This window comes from Centrocercus urophasianus, unplaced genomic scaffold (genome assembly GCF_019232065.1).
Source record: "Centrocercus urophasianus isolate 14NV4802_14NV808 unplaced genomic scaffold, USGS_Curo_1.0 seq_11, whole genome shotgun sequence".
Lineage (NCBI taxonomy): Eukaryota > Metazoa > Chordata > Aves > Galliformes > Phasianidae > Centrocercus > Centrocercus urophasianus.
In genome coordinates, this window is record NW_024884253.1 from 45,303,615 (window position 1) to 45,325,228 (window position 21,614).

The 21,614-nt window shown below is 43.1% G+C and overlaps 1 protein-coding gene across 1 annotated transcript in view; it reads left to right on the forward strand.

Annotated features, from left to right (window-relative positions):
- Positions 1-5,544: 5,544 nt before the first annotated feature.
- ROCK1 (Rho associated coiled-coil containing protein kinase 1) overlaps positions 5,545-21,614 on the forward strand; it is an 80,654-nt gene continuing 64,584 nt past the window's right edge. Inside the window, exons 1-2 of the mRNA XM_042833892.1 lie at positions 5,545-5,651; positions 5,766-5,882. Coding sequence (XP_042689826.1) covers positions 5,790-5,882 — 93 coding nt within the window. The 5' untranslated portion in view covers positions 5,545-5,651; positions 5,766-5,789. The remainder of the gene's footprint in view (positions 5,652-5,765; positions 5,883-21,614) is intronic.

Below are 21,614 nucleotides of genomic sequence, written 5' to 3' on the forward strand. Positions count from 1 at the left end.
GTTGGTGACAAAGCTTTTAAAAACTGTTTTTTAATACCTCACTTGAGTGCTTTCAGTTTAAAGCCCATAAGCAAGAAAAAAAACATGTGCAATCACATGAAGCTTCTTGATATTAGAAGTTACCTATATCTTGTCTTGCAAAACTTTATATTGTGATGAGTATCAACTGCCATTCTGCCTACAGAAGGGTCGCACGAAGCCAGCTTCAGTTATTCCAGCAAAGTTATGAAAAGTGCAATTTAGAAGTTAATTATCTGCCAAAGTCTGAAACAGTTAAATATTTTCCAGGCCCAAGACAAAAACATAGCTTTTTATGGATTTGACACAGTCTTCAGCAAAAGAGCAAAGCATTTACAGGTGGTGCAGATATTTAGGACAACATACATAAGGTAAACAGGGAGAATCAAAGCTAGTTTACTTTTAAACTCTGCCCAGTTTACTTTTCAACTTTTGTCTTCATAAGAACAACTATTTGAGTGAGGATTGACAAACTCCAACCACGGGAAATATGATATGTATATGTGGGTCAAGTAGGAGCAAGGTGGGGTGGGAGAAAACTGTTCTGAGAGAGAGCCTGAGAAGAGGAACTGAGGAAATAGCAAGAACAATTCTTAATGTCGTAGATGATTCATGGCTAATAAATTAACAGCAGGTCAAACTCATGATAGCTTAATGTACAAAGAGGTCTGTAATGACAGTAATTGCTTTACTTATCATGGAATAAAAAAGAAACAATTCTCTGTTGTTTATATCCTAGGTGATGCCATCAGGACATTAAGTTTTAGCTCCTGCTTTAATATACTCCTAACTTTCTGAAATCTTTGTTTTCATTCAGGCCAAATTTTTCCATGGCTTTTGTTTGGGTTTTTCTTTTCTTCTTTTTTTTTTTTCCTTCTTTTTTTTTCTTTCTTTTCTTTTGACTGAGAGTTCAGTTTGTTTGAGTTTTTGAAGATTTCAAGCCAAAAGTACTTTTAAGCTCCAGGACAGTGCAAATAAAAAGTCTTTTCCCAAGGTAAGAGAAGAATTTCTGGCATCTTAACATTTTCTGTACCCTTCAAATGGCTTCAGTGGGAAATCAGGATTTGCCATGGAATCAGTCCTTCTTGAGGCATGAAGCTTTCAGCATTCCAGTGAAATTTTGTTTTGATTTGATTTAAAATGCTTTGTGCGCTTTTGCCATACATTGGTCACAGGCTTTTTCTACTCCTTTAAAGCATAAGAGGAAAGGGAGCCCAGGCCAAAACTGCAGTCACGGTCTACACTGGCCTGAGCCATCTGGTGACCAGATATTTACCCACTGGATTGCTATCAAAGATTCGCAGCTCTCCTCCTTTCCAGATAGAGCAAAAGTTGCTTTGGGAAGGCTTATGCTGAGCTGTTTATGCAACTCTGCCCTTGTCTGCTAGTAGCAGACACATCTGTGTTTGCACTGGAGCAGACCATCACATTCCGTTTGCTTCCTGGCTTGCAACAGTTTCTTCTCAAACTTCTCCCTCCCCAAATCCTGACCAAACCTGTCCACTGCAACACTTCTGAAAGGCGACTTTTTTTTTTTTTCTTTTTTCTTTTTTTTCTTCCCTATTTCTTGCTCATTCAAGAGGACAACAAACATCCAGATCTGTTTCTCGTTCATCACTCTCCACACACAAGCTGCATAGTCATATAACTGAAGCCCTCCATGTCTATTAATGCCAGTGACACATACACATTTACACACGTATATTTTGCTGTTTGACCATCCGCAGGCGTTTGAAAGATACTACTTCCACTGAGTATATCCATGCCAAATTCTCCTTTTTACTGATCATATCCCAATTTGTCTTCATTTGCTAGTCATTTTTATTCTCTAGGCAATTTCTGTTTTCTTCTGTTTTTACTCTGTTTTCATTCTTACATTTTCCCTCATCCTGCGAGCACCAAAATGCCTTATTTTTCTTTTACTAGGCAGTATGAATGATATCTGTAATCTTTCTTTGTTTTCTCTCTTCCACTGGTACAATTTCGTAATGTATTCACTACTTAAACCTACAGTCTGTAATTCCTTCAGGAGCTTTGCCAGCATGCAGCCTGCAAGGGAAGCCTCTCGATGTTACTTGGAGCTACCTGTAGCTACCAGCATCCATCCTCAACATGGTCTTCTTCACATTTTGCAGGTACACTAAGCCCAGTGTCGGTGTGAGTCTTTCATTACCTAAATTCAGTTCAGTTATGCTGATGTACAATTGGTCCTTGCCTGAAATGCTGAGAGCTCCTGCAAAAGGCCTTTCTGGTGCACAGATGAGTTTTAGCCACGGCAAAACATTTTGCCTAAGGAGGGTGTTTATTGGCAACAGCTTTCACCTGAGAGCTGTAAGAAATACTGGCCTGTGCTGCTAAGTGCCCCGAAGGCTTGAGTTGTGGTGAACCTGACTCAGTACCGTACGACAAACAAGGAAAAAGGGTGGTGGACCAAAGTCTGGCTTCATGTAACACGACTTAACTGTTCTAGGTTTCATGTTGACTAAGGAGGAAGCTGAATGTGAAGGGCAGATCCCACATTACTGACTTGGCTGAATATGGTGAACAAGATTTAGAATCTTTTACCTTGTGTAACTCCTATAAGTCAAGAGTTACATCAGAAGTTAATGAGTCTTCTATTCTCTCTTTCTGTGAGCATTCTTAAAGGTACACACTTGGTGACTTAAGAAATTGAGACAGCCTTTGGTTTTACAAGGCCCTTAGTTTAGTCTTTCTCAGATTCTTCATGTGAGGATGGGGAGAACAGTGCCTGCCCAGAGAGGGCCCAGCTAATACTTAGCTACTGAAACCTGTTGTGATTTACACAGTCTTATCACATCCTCCAGGATTAGAGACTTCATGCTTTTCAAGAGAGAGAAAAAAGATTTTTTCAGGCTTGCAGTCTTCATCAGTTCAGTGTTACTGGGTCATACGTGTGTTGAGTAATTTCCTTTCACTCAGCAAAAGATAGCTACATTCAGAAATACAGGATACAGCAAATGCAGGAAGAAGAAATTGTCCAGTATAGTTTGTGTGTTATCAGGAAGCAAAAACAAAGAAATGTGTTCACTGCATTATAGCTGCTAAACTAGGATGGAACTTCATATGGTTTCTAATGGGGCACTGCTAGAAATACATAAGTTCCTTATCATACAGATACATGCTGAGTGCAGCTCGTGAAAATATGTTTGAAGAGCCAAGCGTGTGAATGAGTGCCCACTGGATTAGAATCTATTACTTTACATGGGATTCCCCATCCCTGAAGGCATTCAAGGCCAGGCTGGATGTGGCTCTGGGCAGCCTGGTCTGGTGGCTGGCGACCCTGCATAAAGCAGGGGGTTGAAACAGGATGATCATTATGGTCCTTTTCAACCCCGGCCATTCTATGATTCTATGATGATTCTATGATTACACTCATGAGTTACAATGTGAGCATTTTATCACAGCAGACACGTTTAAGCCATAACTGTTTTTAAAATTAGCACTTATTTTCTGTTTTGCTCCCCTTGATGTTTTCAAAGCAGGGCTCACGGTTTTCTAGACAGCTCGTTGAAGCTCTTCCCACACAAATTCTGTGGCATTTTGAGACAGACATACATTTTTAGTCTACCTTACTCATGAGAAAAGCTCAATCTGATGGAGGTGTTAAAAATATACTCTGTTTGCATGCAGCTGAGCACACACACGGCAGCTTCCCTCATGAGGAACACTGGAGGAGGTACTGTGCTATACTGCTATTGTGGGAAAATCATTTACAGTGTGTGAGTTCAGGCCTTCCCAGTGCCCAGCTCTCCTATCTGAGAAGATGTCAAGCCAAGGGGATGGTGCTCCTCTCTGAGTGTTGTTTTGGAGCTGGGTCACTGAAAAAAGCAATGCAAAATGCATTGGGCAAGTGACTGCTTGCCTTGACTACTGCATTCATTTTCAGGCCCCTCACTACAAGAAAGACATCAAGGGCACTGGAGCATGTGCAGAGAAGGGCAGTGAAGCTGTGGAGAGTCAGGAGCACAGGTATTACAGGGAGTGGCTGAGGGAGCTGGGATCATTCAGTTTGGAGAAGAGAAGGCTCAAGGGAGAGCTTATCGCTCTCTACAACTCTGTGAATAGAGGTTGTGGCGAGGTGGGGGTCAGCATCTTCTCCCACATAAGTTGTGATAGGATGAGAAGGAATGACCTCAAGTTGTGCCAGGGGAGGTTCAGGCTGGATATTAGAAATGTCTTCTCAGAATGAGCGGTGATGCAGCAGCACAGGCTGCCCAGGGGCGTGTTGCAGTCACCATCCCTGGAAGCGTACAAGAACCATGTGGATCTGGCACTGAAATGAATTTGTGGGTGCTATTGGTGGTAGGTGGATAGTCAAACAAGATGATCTTAGAAGTCTTTTCCAGTCTTAATGATTCTAACTGCTGACATGCAATGAAGAGTTGGGCCTGCACTCTGCTGGGTACCTAAATGCACCATGGCAAGTTCTGCATCATTCCGTGGGTATTTTTACCCTGTTTAATATCACGGCTGCAAGGAGCACTTCTTTCTTTAAGCAAGCAGTGAATATCCATGGTGGAACAGCTGACACGTCCATGTGCTTGGCCATGGACTCCTTGTTTCTCAGCCACAGCTGTGGAAGCAACACGTAGTACTAGCGATTGAAGCACCCTCGCTGCCCCAGCCCCGTGGGGAACGTCCCCGTGGGCAGCAGCACGGCTCAGGGCCACCTGCACGACGCGCCGCTAACGCAGCCCTGCCCGTAACCGCCGTTCCGCACGCGCCCTCCCCGCCCTCCGCGCGCCGCCGCCCCAAGCCCCGCCCATCTCCTTCCCTAGCCCCGCGGGCACGGCGCGCGCGCGCCCCCACCGACCGTTGGGCGGCGGACAAGGAACACCGCCCCCGCCTCTCGCGCGCATACCTTCCGCCTCCTTCCTCCCGCGCGTGCGTGCTTGCGCATCCGTGGCGGGCGCCCCCCCCTCCCTCCCCGTTCAAACAGGAAAGGCGGACATGTTGGTGCCGTTCGCGGCTTCCCTCGCAGCCGGACCTCGCGCTCTGCCCTCCCCTTGAGCCACCTCCTTCCTTCCTGCCTCTCACGCCGATCGGTCCCGGGGCGGCCCGGGCTGCGGCAGGTTGAGGAGCGGCGGCGAGCGGCGAAGAAGAAGAGGAAGGAAGATGCCGTTATCGCCTCTCCGCCGCTGAAGCGCTCCCGCGGGGCGCTGCTGGCACGGCCCGGGAGAGGGGCGGCGTGCCCCGCGCTACCTGCGCCCATGGACGGAGCGAGCCCGAGGCACTGAGGCGCGGCGCCGGGAGGGCTGTCCTGCCTTGCGGGTCGTTTTGCTTCGCGCTGCGCCTCTCTGATCTTCCTTTCCTCGTCTCGTCGTCGCTCCTACGCGCTTCCCGGACCCGGCCGCTGCTGCGGGGCGAGAAGGAGGAACCGCTACGCTGCTGCCAGCGCGGCTGCCCGGCCGCGGGAATGAGGCCGCTGCGGCGCGGGGGCCCGCGCGAAGGCGGGAGGGCGCGGAGAGCCGCGGCGGGGCTGTGAGCGGCGGGAGCGCCCGCGGCACTTTGCTCCCTCGGTGCGGCGCGGGGACTCGCCCGGAGACCGCCGTGATTGAAGGGACTGCGCAGGAAGCGCTTCGCAGCCCCGCGTAGGCTCTGCGGTTTCTCTTGTGCGTGCTTGTTCCTGTTTTTGTTGCTTTGGTTTTTTTTTTTTTTTTCCTTTTTTATTTTTTTTTTTATTTTTTCTTTTTTTTTTTTTTTTTTAACATTTGATCTGGAATAAGGGAAGCTTTTTAATCGTCGGAAACATGTCGACGGGAGAAAGTTTTGAGTCTCGGTTTGAAAAAATCGACGGGACTTTAAAGGATCCCAAATCCGAAGTGAACGTGGACTGTTTGCTGGTAAGTGAGGGGTGACGATGGGCCCTGGGGCCTTCTCCCTTTTTCCCTTCCAGGTGGCATCGCATCGTGCCTGCCTGATTCATGGTCCTGTGCCCGCCCTGAGTGGAGGCAGACAGCTTTGGTGTGATCTGCTGATCGCTGAGCGAGGTGCTATGAGGTGCTGGCACAGCTGCCCATGTAAGCTGTGGTGCCCCATCCCTGCAGGTGCTCGAGGCCAGGTTGGATGGGGCCGTGGGCAGCTGAGCTGCTGGGTGGCAGCCCTGCCCGTGGCACTGCTTAGTACTTTACTACAGCGTGACTTCTCCCTCTTGACATTTTGCTGAGAAAAATGCTGTGAATAACGTAGCTGAAGGATTAAGGTGCCCTTGCAGGTGGGGCAGTACTCACAGTAGAGGGGCTAAGTGCATGCTGAACTATTTGCTGTGCTAGGTCTGAGGTTCACAGCTGCCTGCTACTTGTTTTCCTGTTTCCCACAGCTGATGGCTCTGGTGCTTTCAGTGTAAGTGCATCATGAGCAAGCAAGCGTAACACATTCTGACATAAACTTAATGCTGTTTGGCAGTTGCTTGCACAAAAGTGGATGATGCTTCAGTTCTGGCTATAAAAAGTATCAAAACATGTGCCAAATCCAGCCAGTTTGGGATGTGGATGGATTCTTGGATATGCCTAAAGATATCCTCAAGTGGCGTGGGTTTCCCTTTTGTGCCAAGCTAGTGAATTTCTCTCTAGGAAGTGATAAAAGTTCGGAAGTGTGTAGGTGGGTCCCCATCTCCCCCTTCTCCTATCTCAAAGAGAACGACTCAATGGGGTTTGTTCCTAGCGTGAACTCTGACATTTGGGGGAGGGGATTGGAGGAGGGGATAGTTCTTAGTAGCCATTCTTCATCCTCTGTAGCATGGGTTTTAGCATGGAGCTTGCTTGAGCATAAAGCAGTGGAGAGATGAAAATCTCGTGAAAGACTGTGCACAGGTTCATGGCAACATGCTCTCTGTTCAGCTGATTGGTGATGCTGAGGTGCTGACAGGTCAGACCTGCCTCCCTGGACCAAACCAGGACCTTGTAGATGCTGTTGCCACAAAGGAAAACAGTACTGCATCTTCCAGGCAGCTTAGTGCTTTGGTTCTAGTTCACATATCTTTAATCTCTGAACCACAGCTGATGAGAACAGAGATGATGCTTAGGATATTGCTTACTCCGTTGTGATGACTTAAGCCAGCACTGTCAAATCCTATGTTTTTACACCCGGCATCTACTGATAGAAGTCAAGGGTACACAACTGTGTCTGGAGTTGGACAGTAACTGTGGCTCAGTCTGCTAGCGTTTGTGTTGGTCCTGCTATGGAGGTTTTCCCACAGTAGCACTAAAGAGGCTGCAGAAAGCAAACGTGCAGTTGATGTAGTTTTTAACTGTATTCCTTAATCTCAGCAGTTTAAGGATTTAGTTGCTTTTTAGTTACATCAGTCACTATTTGGAGCTGAGCTGTAGACAAGTTGGGAATGAACTCGTTGAGATGCTTCTTGTCATGCTTCTGTTGGGTTTTGAACTCGTGTTTGCCTCTCTGGTCTTAAGAATGACCTTTAAAGTTAGGTTTTTTTAATCAGCTTTCTGAAGTTTTTGGCATATATTTGAGTATTCTTTTAAAAGCAGCTTCATATGTTATAATCATCAGTATTATTACTATTGTTAGCCCTCATTACGGATAATGCTGTCTTACAATAATGCCGATTTTAAAAAGTGCTTCTGAAGAAATCGTCTGGTGGATTAGCTTTGTGTTTGGTTACTGTATCGCTCTTTTTTAAAATCTTTCCTCAGTTCTGAGGCTTTTTTTCTGCAGAATTGAAGTGTGTAGCCCTTTCTTAAATAGTCAAAGTACTTTACACCTCTTCTACACCTCTTCAGTGCGAATCGCAAGCGTTGTTCTTAGCTCTAGGCTTATATTTAAATTCATAATCTATATGGTTATTTTTTAAAGGAAGAAAAGCTTAGGTGTATTTGGTCTGCACCTCAGGTACTTCTGTGAGATGAGCCCATTTCCTTAGGCTAGACAAACTTGTACCAGCTCTCTAGACCTGGTATGTAAATAAAAATATTGTTTTTTATGATGAGACTTGACACAAAAGAAGTTTATCCATTTTTATGATAATTGTTATATCTTAAAAACCTTTATTTCTTTCGAAAAAAGACGTAAATTGGTGTCGTGTAGTGTTTTCACATTTTCTCATCAATGGTGTTAGCTAACTCTTGGTCATTTTTTGCATCTATATGCTTTAAATTCAGCTTCCAGTATTCGAGATATGTGGGCTTAAAAATGCTGGAGTTTCTTTAGTTTGAAGGAACTTATGTTGCCCTTCTTAGTCCCTGATAAGCCTGCAGTTCTTGTACAGATATGGAGTAACCTGAACAGCAGTTTTGTGATCTTTTTTTGTGAGTCTATGTGAATGTCCCAAGGTAGTTTCTGTGTGCTGAAAGTATCCTAAATTTATATGTGTACTAGTGAGAGAACAATAATGTGGCTGGAGGAAGAGGTGGAGGAAGGCCTGATACAAAGGAAGGTGTGTTATGGGTTCAGGAAGGTGTGGGAGAAGAGTTGTGACAACAGAGCTGGCAGAAAAGGCAGACTGGGGACTATGGAACTTCAATTTACATAACACAGGAAGGAAATTCAGAAAGCTGAGGAATAGGAAGGAGAAGAGAATAAGAGAAAATGGAGAAAAATAAGCAATTGTAATAAAAGCAGAGTTTAAAAAAAAAAAAACAAAACAAACTGGCTCCAAGTTGCAACTGTCCGTAACTAAATTTGCATCTTCCCACGTACTTGATTTAGGACTGGGCTGGGAAAGCACAGGCAGGGTCTTTTTCAGTGAACCATGAGGAGGTCAGAACCTGCATTCTTTGTCAAGTATGTGCTACAGCATCGTGTAGGGCTTTTCTCCAAATCAGGCCCTAGGATTTTTAGTCTTGAGAAGATCTGGTAAGGTTGTGAAGTAGTCACACAAGGGCGTGTGATAACCAGTACTGCGAGCACCACAGCTGTGATAAATAGAGCTAAGGGCATTGTAAGTAACTATTTTTTATCTTGAGCTCTTTTTTCCATTAATGTTATTAAGCAGTAAAATGTAGTATTCGCTGAGCATGGTTTTCCAACAACTTTGGAATAAAACCAGGTTTCTTTCATCTCTGTGTTCCCAATTAAATCCTTGGAGTTCACGTGCTTCCAGTTTTTGGAGAGCAGGGAGGGAGAGCTGTAACTTTGTGTATGGATGGAGGGCTTGCTGACCTGAGGCTGCCTGTGCTTGTGATTGATTTGAAAAGTAAGTGTTCATGAAAATGCTCTTTGGGGCTGTCTTCGCTCTGATGATAACTTTCAGAGTCTTTCTACGTTTTATGTGAATGCTGGAGTATTGAATATTCAGTCACCTACTTGAGTGGGTGATGAAGACTTTTGATGATCTCAGTCTTAAAAACATCGAGTCTATCAGCTGTTTTCAGCAGGTTGGATTTGGATTAACTGGTAACGGTGAAAACTGTATGACAGAGTTGGTTTATTTAGTCTTAAGAGCTTTCCATTTTTGTTATACCCAAAATACACAAGTGTGGACCTTTTCCTGTGTCTAACTAACACTTGGCCAGGTGAAGTCATATTCATCTGCCCTATGTAGGGATTTGGAGTTTTAAATCTCTGTTGTCACTGGAGCTTCCTTTTTTCTCCATTGCTTAAAGATTGTTAGAAAGCCCTTCTGGAGATGTTGTATAGAGATTTGTTAGAAAAAAAACATGAAAAAAAGAATGCAAGTCAATGTACCTTTACTTCAGGAGGTCTTAGCTTTTAAAAAAAACCTCTTGAAAATTATTTCTGAAACCATGCTTTTAGAATCTGAGTGGTAAAATGCTGAGAAGCTTTCTCTGTTGCTGACAAAGCTCCTGCACAGAAGAAGCAGGATTTGGACCTTTTCAGATCATCAACTCCAGAGCGCTGTAAGTCGTCTGCAGGTAGTTCAGGGTGAGGTGAAATGTCAGCACTGACAAAACCTCCTAGGGTGTGTCTCTACAGCTGTTTTGATCTGGAGGATTTATTGTTCACTAGGATCTAAAATGAGACTCCTGGCTGACGTAGAATTCTGAGTCTACAAGATGTCCAAGCTTTCTGACTATAACTATGATTGTGGGTTAATACTGCCTTCTTACCTCTATGAATTATGAACACAGGTTGATATGAAATCAATGATTAATATATTTTACCTTGTTAAGGTAGAGTGCAACTGTAAAGTTGGCTTTGGAAAAACAGTAACTTGGTGGATTTGCGTTTCAGGTTGCACTTCAGGAGTTGTCTTACTGTTATGCAAACCTCCAGAGAGTAACAGTAAAAGCAGCGGGACTGTCAAAATGTTAGCATTTTGTTCACAGCGTATGGTACCTTTTACATAAGGATCATTAACTTAGCCAGCTTCTCTGTTTATAAAACTATAAAGACTGTGGACATGTAGTTTTTTCCTATTAATAATTTTAATCAAGAATGATAATGGAAGGGTGATGTTAAGATGTGTTTCAGCAAGAGGAATAGGAAAGAAAAGCCACCCCTAAACTTTTAGTAGAGTGTAAATGCTCTTCTGGAGTAACAACTTCTGTAAATAAAATTCTTTCCCTGGCAGCTGTGGAGTATTTTCATTTCTTGGAGGTGGTGGGAAAGAGGATGGGAGCTCATGGAATTTGTTCATTGGACGAACTGAAAATCAACCAGCAGGTCTGGAAGTCTTTGACTTCTTTGGGGAAGATGATAGGCTTGGGAGCCACTCACTGAGAATGTAATAAATCTTTAGAAGCTCTACGACCAGGTGATACTGGTAGTCTCATAGTGGCTGTTACCACATTCCCTAGGATGTACTTCAACACTATCTGAAAACAAAGTGGCTGCTTGTAGGTCTCTCACTGAGGAATACTGAGATACTGCACTACTCAGTGCAGGATGCTTCTCCTGAATTTGAGGGGTTCCAAAACATGTATTTAAAGAACTGTTTCTTCTGAACTTGATGCTATTTATCAAAACTCCTTTGTCATCAAGAAATTGCAGTTGTCATTGGAGATAGTAGAAAGCCAGACTTCCTTTTTTGAGAATAAAACCAGACTGTGGTTGAAAACTATTCTGCCTCTACCTTAATTTGTTCAGTCGTTCAAGTGGAAATAAAGCCAGAAGGCTGATGAGACAATATTGGTACAACTGTAAGCACTCTCCAGACAACGCCCAGTTATAGCTGGGCTATATAACAAGTATAAATAGTACTATCTTCCTTAGCAGTCTGCTGAAACATACACCCTGATAAACAGGGGTTGAACAAGAGCTGAAATGTGATCTTTGTGAAAAGGAGAAGCAGTGTGGAGATCCTGCTGTCTTGCTGTGCTGAGACAGTTTGTTCTCCTATAGTGTGTCTTTAGTCAGACTGTTTTTTTGGATTTTTTTGAGAGGTTTTTGGTGTGGATGGATATCCAAACAGCCTCAACTGTGTTGTGGCATCATGTTGATGTCTGTCTTTAGTTGAGAGTGTGCAGAGATGATCTGGACTAGCAGCAGTTGCTCAGTCCAGTTTGCCTCCCATGTTGCTGAGGGAGAATTGCTGCAGGATCAGTACCACGTTCTCATTAAAGCACAGGTCAAAGTCTATTCTGATACTCAAAATCTTGTAACTCATTGTTTTTAGCTTACTGAAAGATTGCCACTCCCTGTAAATATTTATACAATGCAATGTTATGGGGACAGTACTTCGAATCTCTGTTACAGGCTCTAACTCAAATCCAGCTGTTGATTTCTGTGTTTCAGCTTTCCCTCTTAGATTCCTTAGACTGGAGAAATTGGAAGACCTTTATGAAAGAGGCAAACGTGAAGTTTTGTTTTTTCATTTATGTGGGCTGAGATAACATAAAGATGTGATGCCTGGAAACTTCTGTAGGAGACACTGGAGAAGTTAAGTCTTTCTAGGCTGTGTCTGGTCTGCAGAACTTGTAAGTGATCTGGCAGCACAAGTGGAATGGGTGGTGTTCTCCCCCCCGCCCTCCCGAATTAATGAATTGTAACATTAACAAAAAGGTAGTTAAGTTCTTGCATTCTAGTGCTTGGACAAATTTTGAGTAATGATGTCTTTCTCTTTTTCCTCCTAAAAGCTGTGTGCTGTTCAGATAGTGCTACATGGTATTCAGATGAGTTGAATGACAAGGTGAAAGTATATTCAGAGGAAAACAAATACTTCCTCATAATGTCTATTGATGTTAGATATCCACGCATACACTGGATTAATAACAAATGGCCATTTTCCTGTGTAGTCACTGACTGCTGTGAAAATACTGTTTCTCCAGAGGTTGGGTTTCTTTAGCAAATAAACAATGGCAAAAGAAAGGCCTAATGACACAAATCTAAGTTTCTCACATCTACTCTGTACTATCCAAAGAAGGAAAGGTTAGAAGCTTCTCTTTTCAGCTGGAGGTTTCAAATAGGCGGCATTTCCCTGTTTTAGTGTTAGAGAAAGCTGTGTGTCAGGAGATGGCTAAACAGGATTTGTATGATAACCACAGTAGCTGTTTCAAATGGGAAGGTGTGAGGGAAGGAAAGATCATCAGGACATTTGTTTCGTGGTGGTGATGGATAGATGCTAGGCTTAAGTTTTAAAGGAAAGGAAGATCTGAAGGTGATTTTTTAAGTTCCTGTTTTATTTGGAAACTTTTAAAGAAACTTAAAAATGAACTAGGCTGTTTTCATTTTCTCAGTTGATTAGTTTGGGATGTGATTTCCAAGTCAGTCTCTTCAGTATTTTAGTGCTGTGTATACAGTTGGAGTATTATTTCGCTGAGGACCAGTTACATGACTTCAGAGAAGGGTTGGGGTCGGAGGTGAGGTCTGCTGCCACCCCCAGTGCCTGCCATCTGCCCGCAGCAACAGCCAGGTGACTTTTGACTCTGCGGGGATGTGGGCACTGACATCTCTGGGCAATCTGCAGTTTGCTGTTTCTCAGCAATATGATTACTCACTGATGCTGTGTGGTGGAGAATTAAATTCACTGAGACAAAGTTGTCATTTATTGGTTTTGATGTGTAGTTCTCTGAATGCTTTAGCCTTGTTAGCATGGTCAGTAAGCCTCTGCAGCCCAAATCTTTACCTTTCAGAAATGATCTGCACAAAGAAACTTCCCGTGTGTAATGAGTTGTAGATTTGGAGGTTTTGTGCACAAGGGCAACTAAGTTACCTGATAGGGAAGTTGCTATTAAGCTAGCTGCAGCTCAGCACCACTCAGCTGCTGCTGCTAGGTGGGATGGGGAAGAGAATTGGAGGCAAGAGCTAGTGGCTTGAGATAAAAACTATTTACTAAGACAGAAGATAAAATGGGAACAGAAAAGCACTGATACAGTATATATAGCTACAGTGCAATCAATTACTTGCCACCTGATGCTGCACAGCCCACTGGGTGAGCAGCAGCTGGCCCGGTCACCCGCCCACACCTTTGGAGTTCTGTGTGGTGTTGCAGGTATGGAATTACACTGGCTTTATTCTGGCACCTGTGCTGGCTCTGCTCCGCCCCTGCTTGTTGTGCTGTGAAGGTGGTGGCTCTGCCCTATGAAGTGGCCCAGCCCTGGGTGTGCCTCCATCTCACGGCAACAACCGGACACTGGTGTGCTGTTTGGGCTGAAACCAGGACAGCTGGTAAGCTCATTGAGTTTAATTTGTGATGGCAGATGAGATAGATTAGATGTAGAATTTTCCTGTTGGAGAGGGAAGAAGAAAATTGATGACTTGCTCTGATAGATGGCGTCCAACCTTTTGGCTAGCCTGGGTTGCACTGAGTAAAGAGGAATTGTCTTGGGCTGCGTATATGAAGGTTGCTCCAAAACTAATCCTAATTATTTGCATGAAAACAGCAACCAGTACAAAGAGCACAATAGCACTGTTTGATAGAATACATTCTCGGCTACAAAACATTCTTTTTCAATACAGTCATCACCATTAGCTCTAAGTTTATACCAGTGATGAGCAAGAACCTGCATGCCACACTTGTAACAATCTGCACCAGTGTTGGTGACCCATGGTTGCTGCTGCTGAAATGCACTGCCCGCTGCCTCAGTGTGCTCCTGTACATTGGTTGGTCTCTACAGACATTCAGTGAGTGTCAATGGGTGCTGTTTTTATCTGCATGGAGGAATTTGGTGACACATCTTTGCTATGTATGTACTTCCGTGTCACACGCCATTCTGTCAGACTGCCCCTCTGCTGCCATCTGTCACATGGCAACAACATGCAACAGGATGTAGTGGGAAAGTACCTTTACTGCCATACCACTGCCGTCATAAAATATGATAAAATATTACTTTTGGAGCAGCCCTCATTAAGTATACATTATAGTTAATGCATAGAAAATAACAGAACATTTTTAATTTTTAATTTTTTTTTTATTAAAATGTATAAAAACAGAGCAATAAAGCCATAAAACTAGTGGGGTGTGCATCCTTGTTTTTGTGAAACTAATGCATCGCTCTGGTTTAATGGTAGTGGCTGCCATTCCCACTGAACTCTCAAGGTGCTTGTCAAAGATTTTTGATAAGTTTTTAATCTTCCTGTACTTCATCTTTAGAAACGGCTGTTAACGAATACTGCCAAAAAGCAGTGACATGAGTGAGGTGTGGTTGTGAAGTGAGGAATATTTCTCTCAGGTAAGAGAGAGCTCATAGAAGTCTGGTGGAGAGACGTGATCACATGTTTAACTGTGGTGCTACACATTCCATTTGAAATTTTGTAAGTAATATATTTATTTTGACTACATATGGGGTCATAAATAAACAAAAAAATTGATTTTTTTTTTTTTTTTTTTTGACAGTCTTAAAACCTATTCTCAGCTGCCTTACTTAAAATGGAAAGCAGGGTGGCATTTTCTTTGCAGCTCACAGGACTGTGTTCAGCCAGTGTATCAAAGCCCATAACCTTACTGGCCATGACTTGAGCTGGCACTGCGCTGCAACCCGTGCCTTGGTTTCATTCATCCCAGATGGGGCTCACAATGCACTGAGGTTCAGTTGGCGCTGAGGGCCGGGCTGCTTAGCGGGAAGAGCTGCCACCATGATGGCGTGGGGTTGGAGGTAGCTGCACTGCCTGCTGTGCTGGGCCACACCACGTGTAGGCTGCAGGTTGGATATGGCTATTGGTAACAAACTCAGAAGCTAGTAGCGCCTCTCTGGTTGTTTGTGATTCTGGTACTATGGAGTTCTGTGCTTCCAGTGTCTCAGCACATAAATCATACTCTTTCTGGGAAGCAGTGAGGGAAGTTGGGAATGGCTTCAGTACTGGTGGGGTAGGAGCTTGCCTCTGGGGGATAGGCAGTGAGGAGAGAGGCTGACCAGTGAGGTTATGGATGCCCTGTCCCTGGAGGTGTTCAAGGCCAGGTTGAATGGGGCCCTGGGCAGCCTGGTCTAGTATTAGATATGGAGGTTGGCAGCCCTGCCTGTGACAGGGGGTTGGAGCTTGATGATCCTTGAGGTCCCTTCCAACCCAAGGCATTCTATGATGCTGTGACTGTTGTGGGCTGTCAGTGGAACAAGTGCTATCTTCTGTAGTGTAGGTGACAGTCCAGCATGCTTATTCTACTCTTAATATTTAGAACACATTTGACTCTATCTTATAAGGGGGGTGGCGGAAGCCTCTCCAGCCAGGGGATGGTAGAGTAAGAGTAGATGGGGGACATTCTTCAGGTAGGAAAGGGCTGGAAAGTAACACAAAGAGTTTGTGCTGGTTACACTTGCGCCATGCCTTTATCATGGACACCACAGTGCACAGAACATGTAAGGCTGGATGTGGAGATGTTGTTGAAAATAAGGTAATACTAGCACCATGCATATTTATGTTAGATGCTGCTAGCTGTGCTAGAAGTGGAAGTCTATGAAAATTCTTCACAAGCGTTTATTTAATATGATTCCTGACTATGCTGATGTTTTGTTATACCAATTCTTAGAAAATGGTGTCAGCTGAGTTGTAGATGCAGAAGTGATCCTTTCAGTGTTGAGGGGATTTATCCTCACTTTGCGAAAAGTTTTTTCTGCTGCTTCCATCTACCCGTCTGTTACCTTGTTGCTCTCTAATACATCTTCTGTGAGCTGTTGTCTTCCTTTCGCTCTGCTTGCTAATAGCTCCACTACTGATTCATTGGCAGTCGAACAAACAATTGTCAGCAATCTGATGACATGGTTTGCGCTGACCTGGGGACCACTCACATTCTGAATAACAGAAGTTCTAGTGTAAAGAGTGTAACTTAGTACTGTATACTCTATTTCCTCTTCATAGAGTCAGGTTGGAAAAGACCTCTAAGATCATCTAGTCCAACAGTGAGCTGTTCTCCACTGTGCCCACTAACCACGTCCTTCAGTACCACATCCACACGTTTCTTAACACCTCTAGGGATGGTGACTCCACCACCTCCTTGGGCAGTCTGTGCCCCTGCCTCACCACTCTTTCTGAAGAGGAATTTCTCAGAATTTTTTTTTTTTTTCTGAGGAAACAAATATACCTTCCCTGGAGCAGCTTAAGGCCATTCCCTTTTATTCTATCACTTGTTACCTTTTAGGTAATTGTAAAGAGCAACAAAGTCTCTGAACCTCTTTTTCAGAGCACACCAACCTCTAAGCAACTTGTAAACACACAGTACTGAAGATGATGCCAGTTAAATTGCAAACTTATTCAGGCCTGAAATTTTTGCTTTGCGAGTATTGGCAACAATCATAACAGCTTTTGAAAACTGGGACTATCATTGCTAATGCTAGTAGGTAGCAGTAGAAATGGTGAAATGCCCACTAAGGGCTGTGGAGTGAAAGCTTAGCTGTTGATTCAAGGTATGTGTGTTGTGTTTTGTTTTATTGCTCCCGCCCATGAAGTACACTGAATTTGGAACTGGAGATATCATTAAGAAGGCTTCCTCTGAAGAGAGCAGATTAGTTTGCTTCCTGGAAGAGTTTTTGTCTTTGACTAAAAGGCTCTTGTCTATTTTCAGCCTTGTTCGTACTCCACAGACTGTTCATACAAATTCTGAACATAGCATCTCCAAACAGTTCAGGGTCATGCTTTTTGCTTATAAAATCAAAATGTCTTAAATGTCTTCAGGTTTTCAAAACAAAGGTTTTTATCTTACTTAATGCAATATATGAGATGTAATCAGAGATTGCAGATTGAGATGTCAGAATAAAGAAAAAAGTGTGGAGTGTTACAGTGCTGGAATTATACTGCTGCAGTTCTGGGACTGTGACTGCAGTTTAATCCTGTGTAAATTTCTGCCTTCTGATGCAGTGCAGTTGAACTTTTTTTCCTCTAGAAAAAAACTGATAATATGTATATGCCAAAAGAGCTTCTGCTTAAGTTGGGCAAGATGCCTGTGTGCTACAGAACACCGCTTCTAGAATTCCAGGATTTCTTAATGCAGAAGGGAGGTGAGTTATCACGGTACAATATTCTTCAACTAGAAATCATATTTTGATAAGAGGAGGGGAAGATACTTGCATAGGTGACAAAATCATTTAGGCAGAATTGACATTACTGACAATTCTTAGGCTTTCAAGTTAACATAACTCTTCTACTCTCACAGTGGGTGTATTTGCCAACCATGCATTTCCTCATTCTTACTGGTTTTGAAAAAATAGCTGTCTGTTCATTTGACTTTGAGATTGTGCAAAGTCGGTCATTCCATTTCACTACTTTGAGTAGCAATCAAATGTCAAGCCTAATAAGACAAAAGTTGAAATCAAAGCTGGAGTGCCATGTGATCTGTTTTTTTTCCTTCCTCCTCGTACTTAGTAAATGAAGTATCAACCAATGGAGAGCATCACTGCTGTACCTGACTTTGCTTTTGCCTTTGTGCTTTCACCTTGTGTTCTGCAGCTGCGAATAATCAGTTTTCACTATCAGAGGTGATGGTAAGGGGTTAGAACAATAAGAATACCCTTTGTTTGGAAGGAAGCCTTGTCCGTAAGATACCAGTATGAATACAAGGTTTGGACATCAGGCAGAGAAATTAGGAAGATTATTAGAGATAACTTTGGGACAGGAGTCATTTGATTGGCCTTTGGTGACTTAAGTCAGGGTTTTCCGGTTTTTTAGGCTTTTACTGAGACACTGTTTTCGTTTCTATGTCCTGCTTCTAAAATAAGGAAGTACTAATTTTTCCCAGCTGTAGGTTTGATGGTGCTGAGGCAAGTACTGCCTGTACTCATAGAAGAAGCAGGGAAATTACACTGGTAGTACCATGGTATACTTGAAAAATAGACATCAGGTTTCAAGCACCAATATCAAAGACAAAATAAAATCCAGAGACTTTTTAAATCTGAAGGAAGGTGTGAATCTGTTTATAACATACTAATGAAGATGCAGTATTACACTTCACCATTTCAGTAGTTAACTAACCTGAAGCCATTGCTTTCAGATGAAGTATTTTGTGTTAGAGCTGTTCTCTTCAGTTAGCCTAGATAAATTGGTAAAAATAATATATTTGAGTGTAGTTTTGACTGCCAGCCATTGCTTTAATGGAGAAAACTAGTATTTTTGTGTGCTAAACTATGTTATACATGAGCTTAAAATTGCTTTGCATTGTTATTATAGAAATAAATGTTTATGATGCCCAAAGGTTTTCCTTGACAGCATGGAAACTGTCCTGTTCATAACCTGGCTGTCATTGGTTACAAGCTTTGTGTAGGTTATGGTAGGGATTCATTGTATTTTTTGGGAAGGGAATTTGGAGACACTAAGCACAAGCCTCAAGAGATATGATGCTTTTTACAGAAAAAGTCCAGTACCACCTGTCTGAGTTGGGTGATGTATATGAAACTGTTAAAATGAAGTTGTATGCATTTTCATCTGCAGTTGATGACACTCAGTAGAATGATGGGAGGCCATTCCTGTTTGGTATGGTTTCCAGAGGGGTAGGGATCAGTAAAATGTTTTGTTCACCCAAATAGTTGTTGAGGGCTGTAATAAAGATTGTAATTAAGTTCATTCTTTTTCCAAAAGAATACTTAGCATCATATTTTGAGTGCTCAGTGTTTTTCTGCTTTAATGAGGTCATGTGCAGCTAGTGCTTGACTTCTTTACTTTTTAAAGTCTGTCTCACAGGTTTCCATAGAAAGTCTTTCTGTGGAAAGCTTCATTAATTACTGGAGATGTTTAAATGCAAGTTGACTAAAAAGAAAAATGTTTGGTATGTTCTTGATTAGCTTTTCTGTATTTATATTAACGGAATGTCATGCATTTTCTTTTAAAATAATAATAATAATAAATCCTGCAAATTCAATTGAATCTTCAGAAGGCTTAGCAGAAATCTTAGTTCCCAATGCTGTGAAATTGGAATTTCCTACTTGAGATGTTGTTAGGAACATTCCCATCATATTTGTTTCTATATACTGTGACGCCATTCACAAAATAGCAAACTTGATGCAAATAATTCCTTCTGCCAGTGTGTAGTTGATTTAATTTTGAAGAGGCATCAAATGCACTGTGATCTCAAGCTTCAGAGAAAACATGCATGCAGTGTTTCACTGTTTGCTCTTCCCTTTCTCTTGATGCTTTGTGACCAAAGCTAGAAAAAAAAGTCTTTGAATATCAGGGCAACAGTCTGTTTTCAACAGTGCTAGTTGGTCTGTATGGTTACTGTGTGCACAGTTGTTTGAGGGGACAGCGGAGTGCAGGGTGTGATATTCTAGTCAGCACAATTTTCGTATCATTCATTTCACAATATCAGATCGTGTCAATGGGGAAAAAACCCAAAACAATCAAAACAAATCCTAAACAACTCCCTATCCTCCCCATCCTCGCTCCCTGCGCCAACCAACCAAACTGAACAAGGACCCACCAAAACTGAAGGAAACAGTTGATAAATCTGATGGCATAAGCAGATGGAGGAAACTAAATCACAGAATGCTTACACTTCAGATCTGGTTTCTAAATGAACAAAAAGATGAACTGCTGCAACTATGATGATGAAAAACATTTAGGAAATACCTAACTGGCAACTTCAAATTGAAATTCTCTGAATTCACAAATAAAATCTAGTGGGAAGGTTCTGTAGAGTTAACTGTTTGTCGCATTCAGTATGTTTCAATGAAGATGAAGATTGTCTGGGAGGACATTCCTAAGACTTCATCCAGCAAGTTCAGATTTTGCAGTTGGGTTAAGAACTCTCCCATGCTGGAGAAATTAGCAGACTGGTCAGGAGCAAGTAGTACTTCTTACATACTCAGTAGCTTTATCTCATGATAACTTTCTTCCAGCTGATAGACGACTTGAGGTGAGAAGTTGCTCAACTTGTATAGGTCTTTCCAAATATAGAGTTACCATAGAGCAAAGTTTTCAGTAAAGTAGGTTGTAATCCTCTTTTTCTAAGTATGGTAGTAATAGAAAGAGTTAGGATCATAATGTAAGTACACATATCAGTACCAGATTAGTTTCAAGTCAGATTTTTCCCAGCAAATCCTTATTCTTGAAGATGCCAGAGGTTTGTTTTAGAATTTCATTTTTACAATCAGACGGGTGTTACGGATCTGCAGCTACAATCCTGAGGTTGGTGGCCATCAAGAGTGAGGCCAAGGCAGTTTTGCTTCAACACCTTCTTGAGTCTCTATTGTAAATCAGTGCCTAACACTGCTACTGCCCATGTGCTGCATGTAGTTGCTGTAGTATTCAGATGCATGCTTTCTAAAATGTAACTTTTACAGAATCACAGAATCCAGTCCAACCATCCACCTATCTCCAATAGTTCTCATTAAATCATGTCCCTCAACACAAAATCCAAACGTTCCTTGAACACCTCCAGGGTTGGTGACTCCACCACCTCCCTGTGCAGCCCATTCCAGTGCCTGACCACTCTTTCAGAGAAGTAGTATTTCCTAACGTCCAGCCTGAATCTCCTCTGGCGCAGCTTGAAGCCATTCCCTCTAGTGCTATCACCAGTTACACGAGAGAAAAGGCCGACCCCCAGCTCACTGGGGTACTGTGAGAGACAGTGTCAAAGGCCTTGCTGAAGTCTAGGTAGACTACATCAACAGCCTTTCCCTCATCTACCAGACTGGTCACTAGATCGTAGAAGGTCGGGTTGGTCAAGCAGGACCTGCCCTTTGTGAACCCATGCTGGCTAGGCCTGATCCCCCAGTTGACCCCACATGCCGCGTGATCTCCCTCAAGGCAATCTGCTCCATAACCTTCCCTGACACTGAAGTCAGGCTGACAGGCCTGTAGTTCCCTGGATCCTCCTTACAACCCTTATAGATGGGAGTCACGCTGGCAAACGTCCAGTCTTCTGGGACTTCACCAGTCGACAAAGAGCACTGATAGATAATGGTGAGCGGCTCAGTTCTCACCTCCACCAGTTCCATCAGCACTCTCGAGTGAATCCTGTCCGGCCCCATGGACTTGTGACAGTCCAGCTGGAGTAAGTAGGTCTCTGACTGTGTCCTCCTGAATTGGGGGGGGGTTCTGTCTGCACTCCAGTCGAGACTACTAGGTCAGAAAGCAGAGTACCCTGCAGATAACTGGTGTGACCTTTAAAGACAGACGTAAAGAAGGCATTCAGAACCTCTGCCTTTTCCTTATCCTCAGTGGTCACATTCCCAGCCTCATCCAGTAAAGAATGAAGATTCTCCTGAGTCCTCCTCTTACCATTGATGTGTTTGTAAAAGGGTTTCTTGTTCCTTTTAACCCCAGCGGCCAGGTTGAGTTCAGGCTGGGCTTTT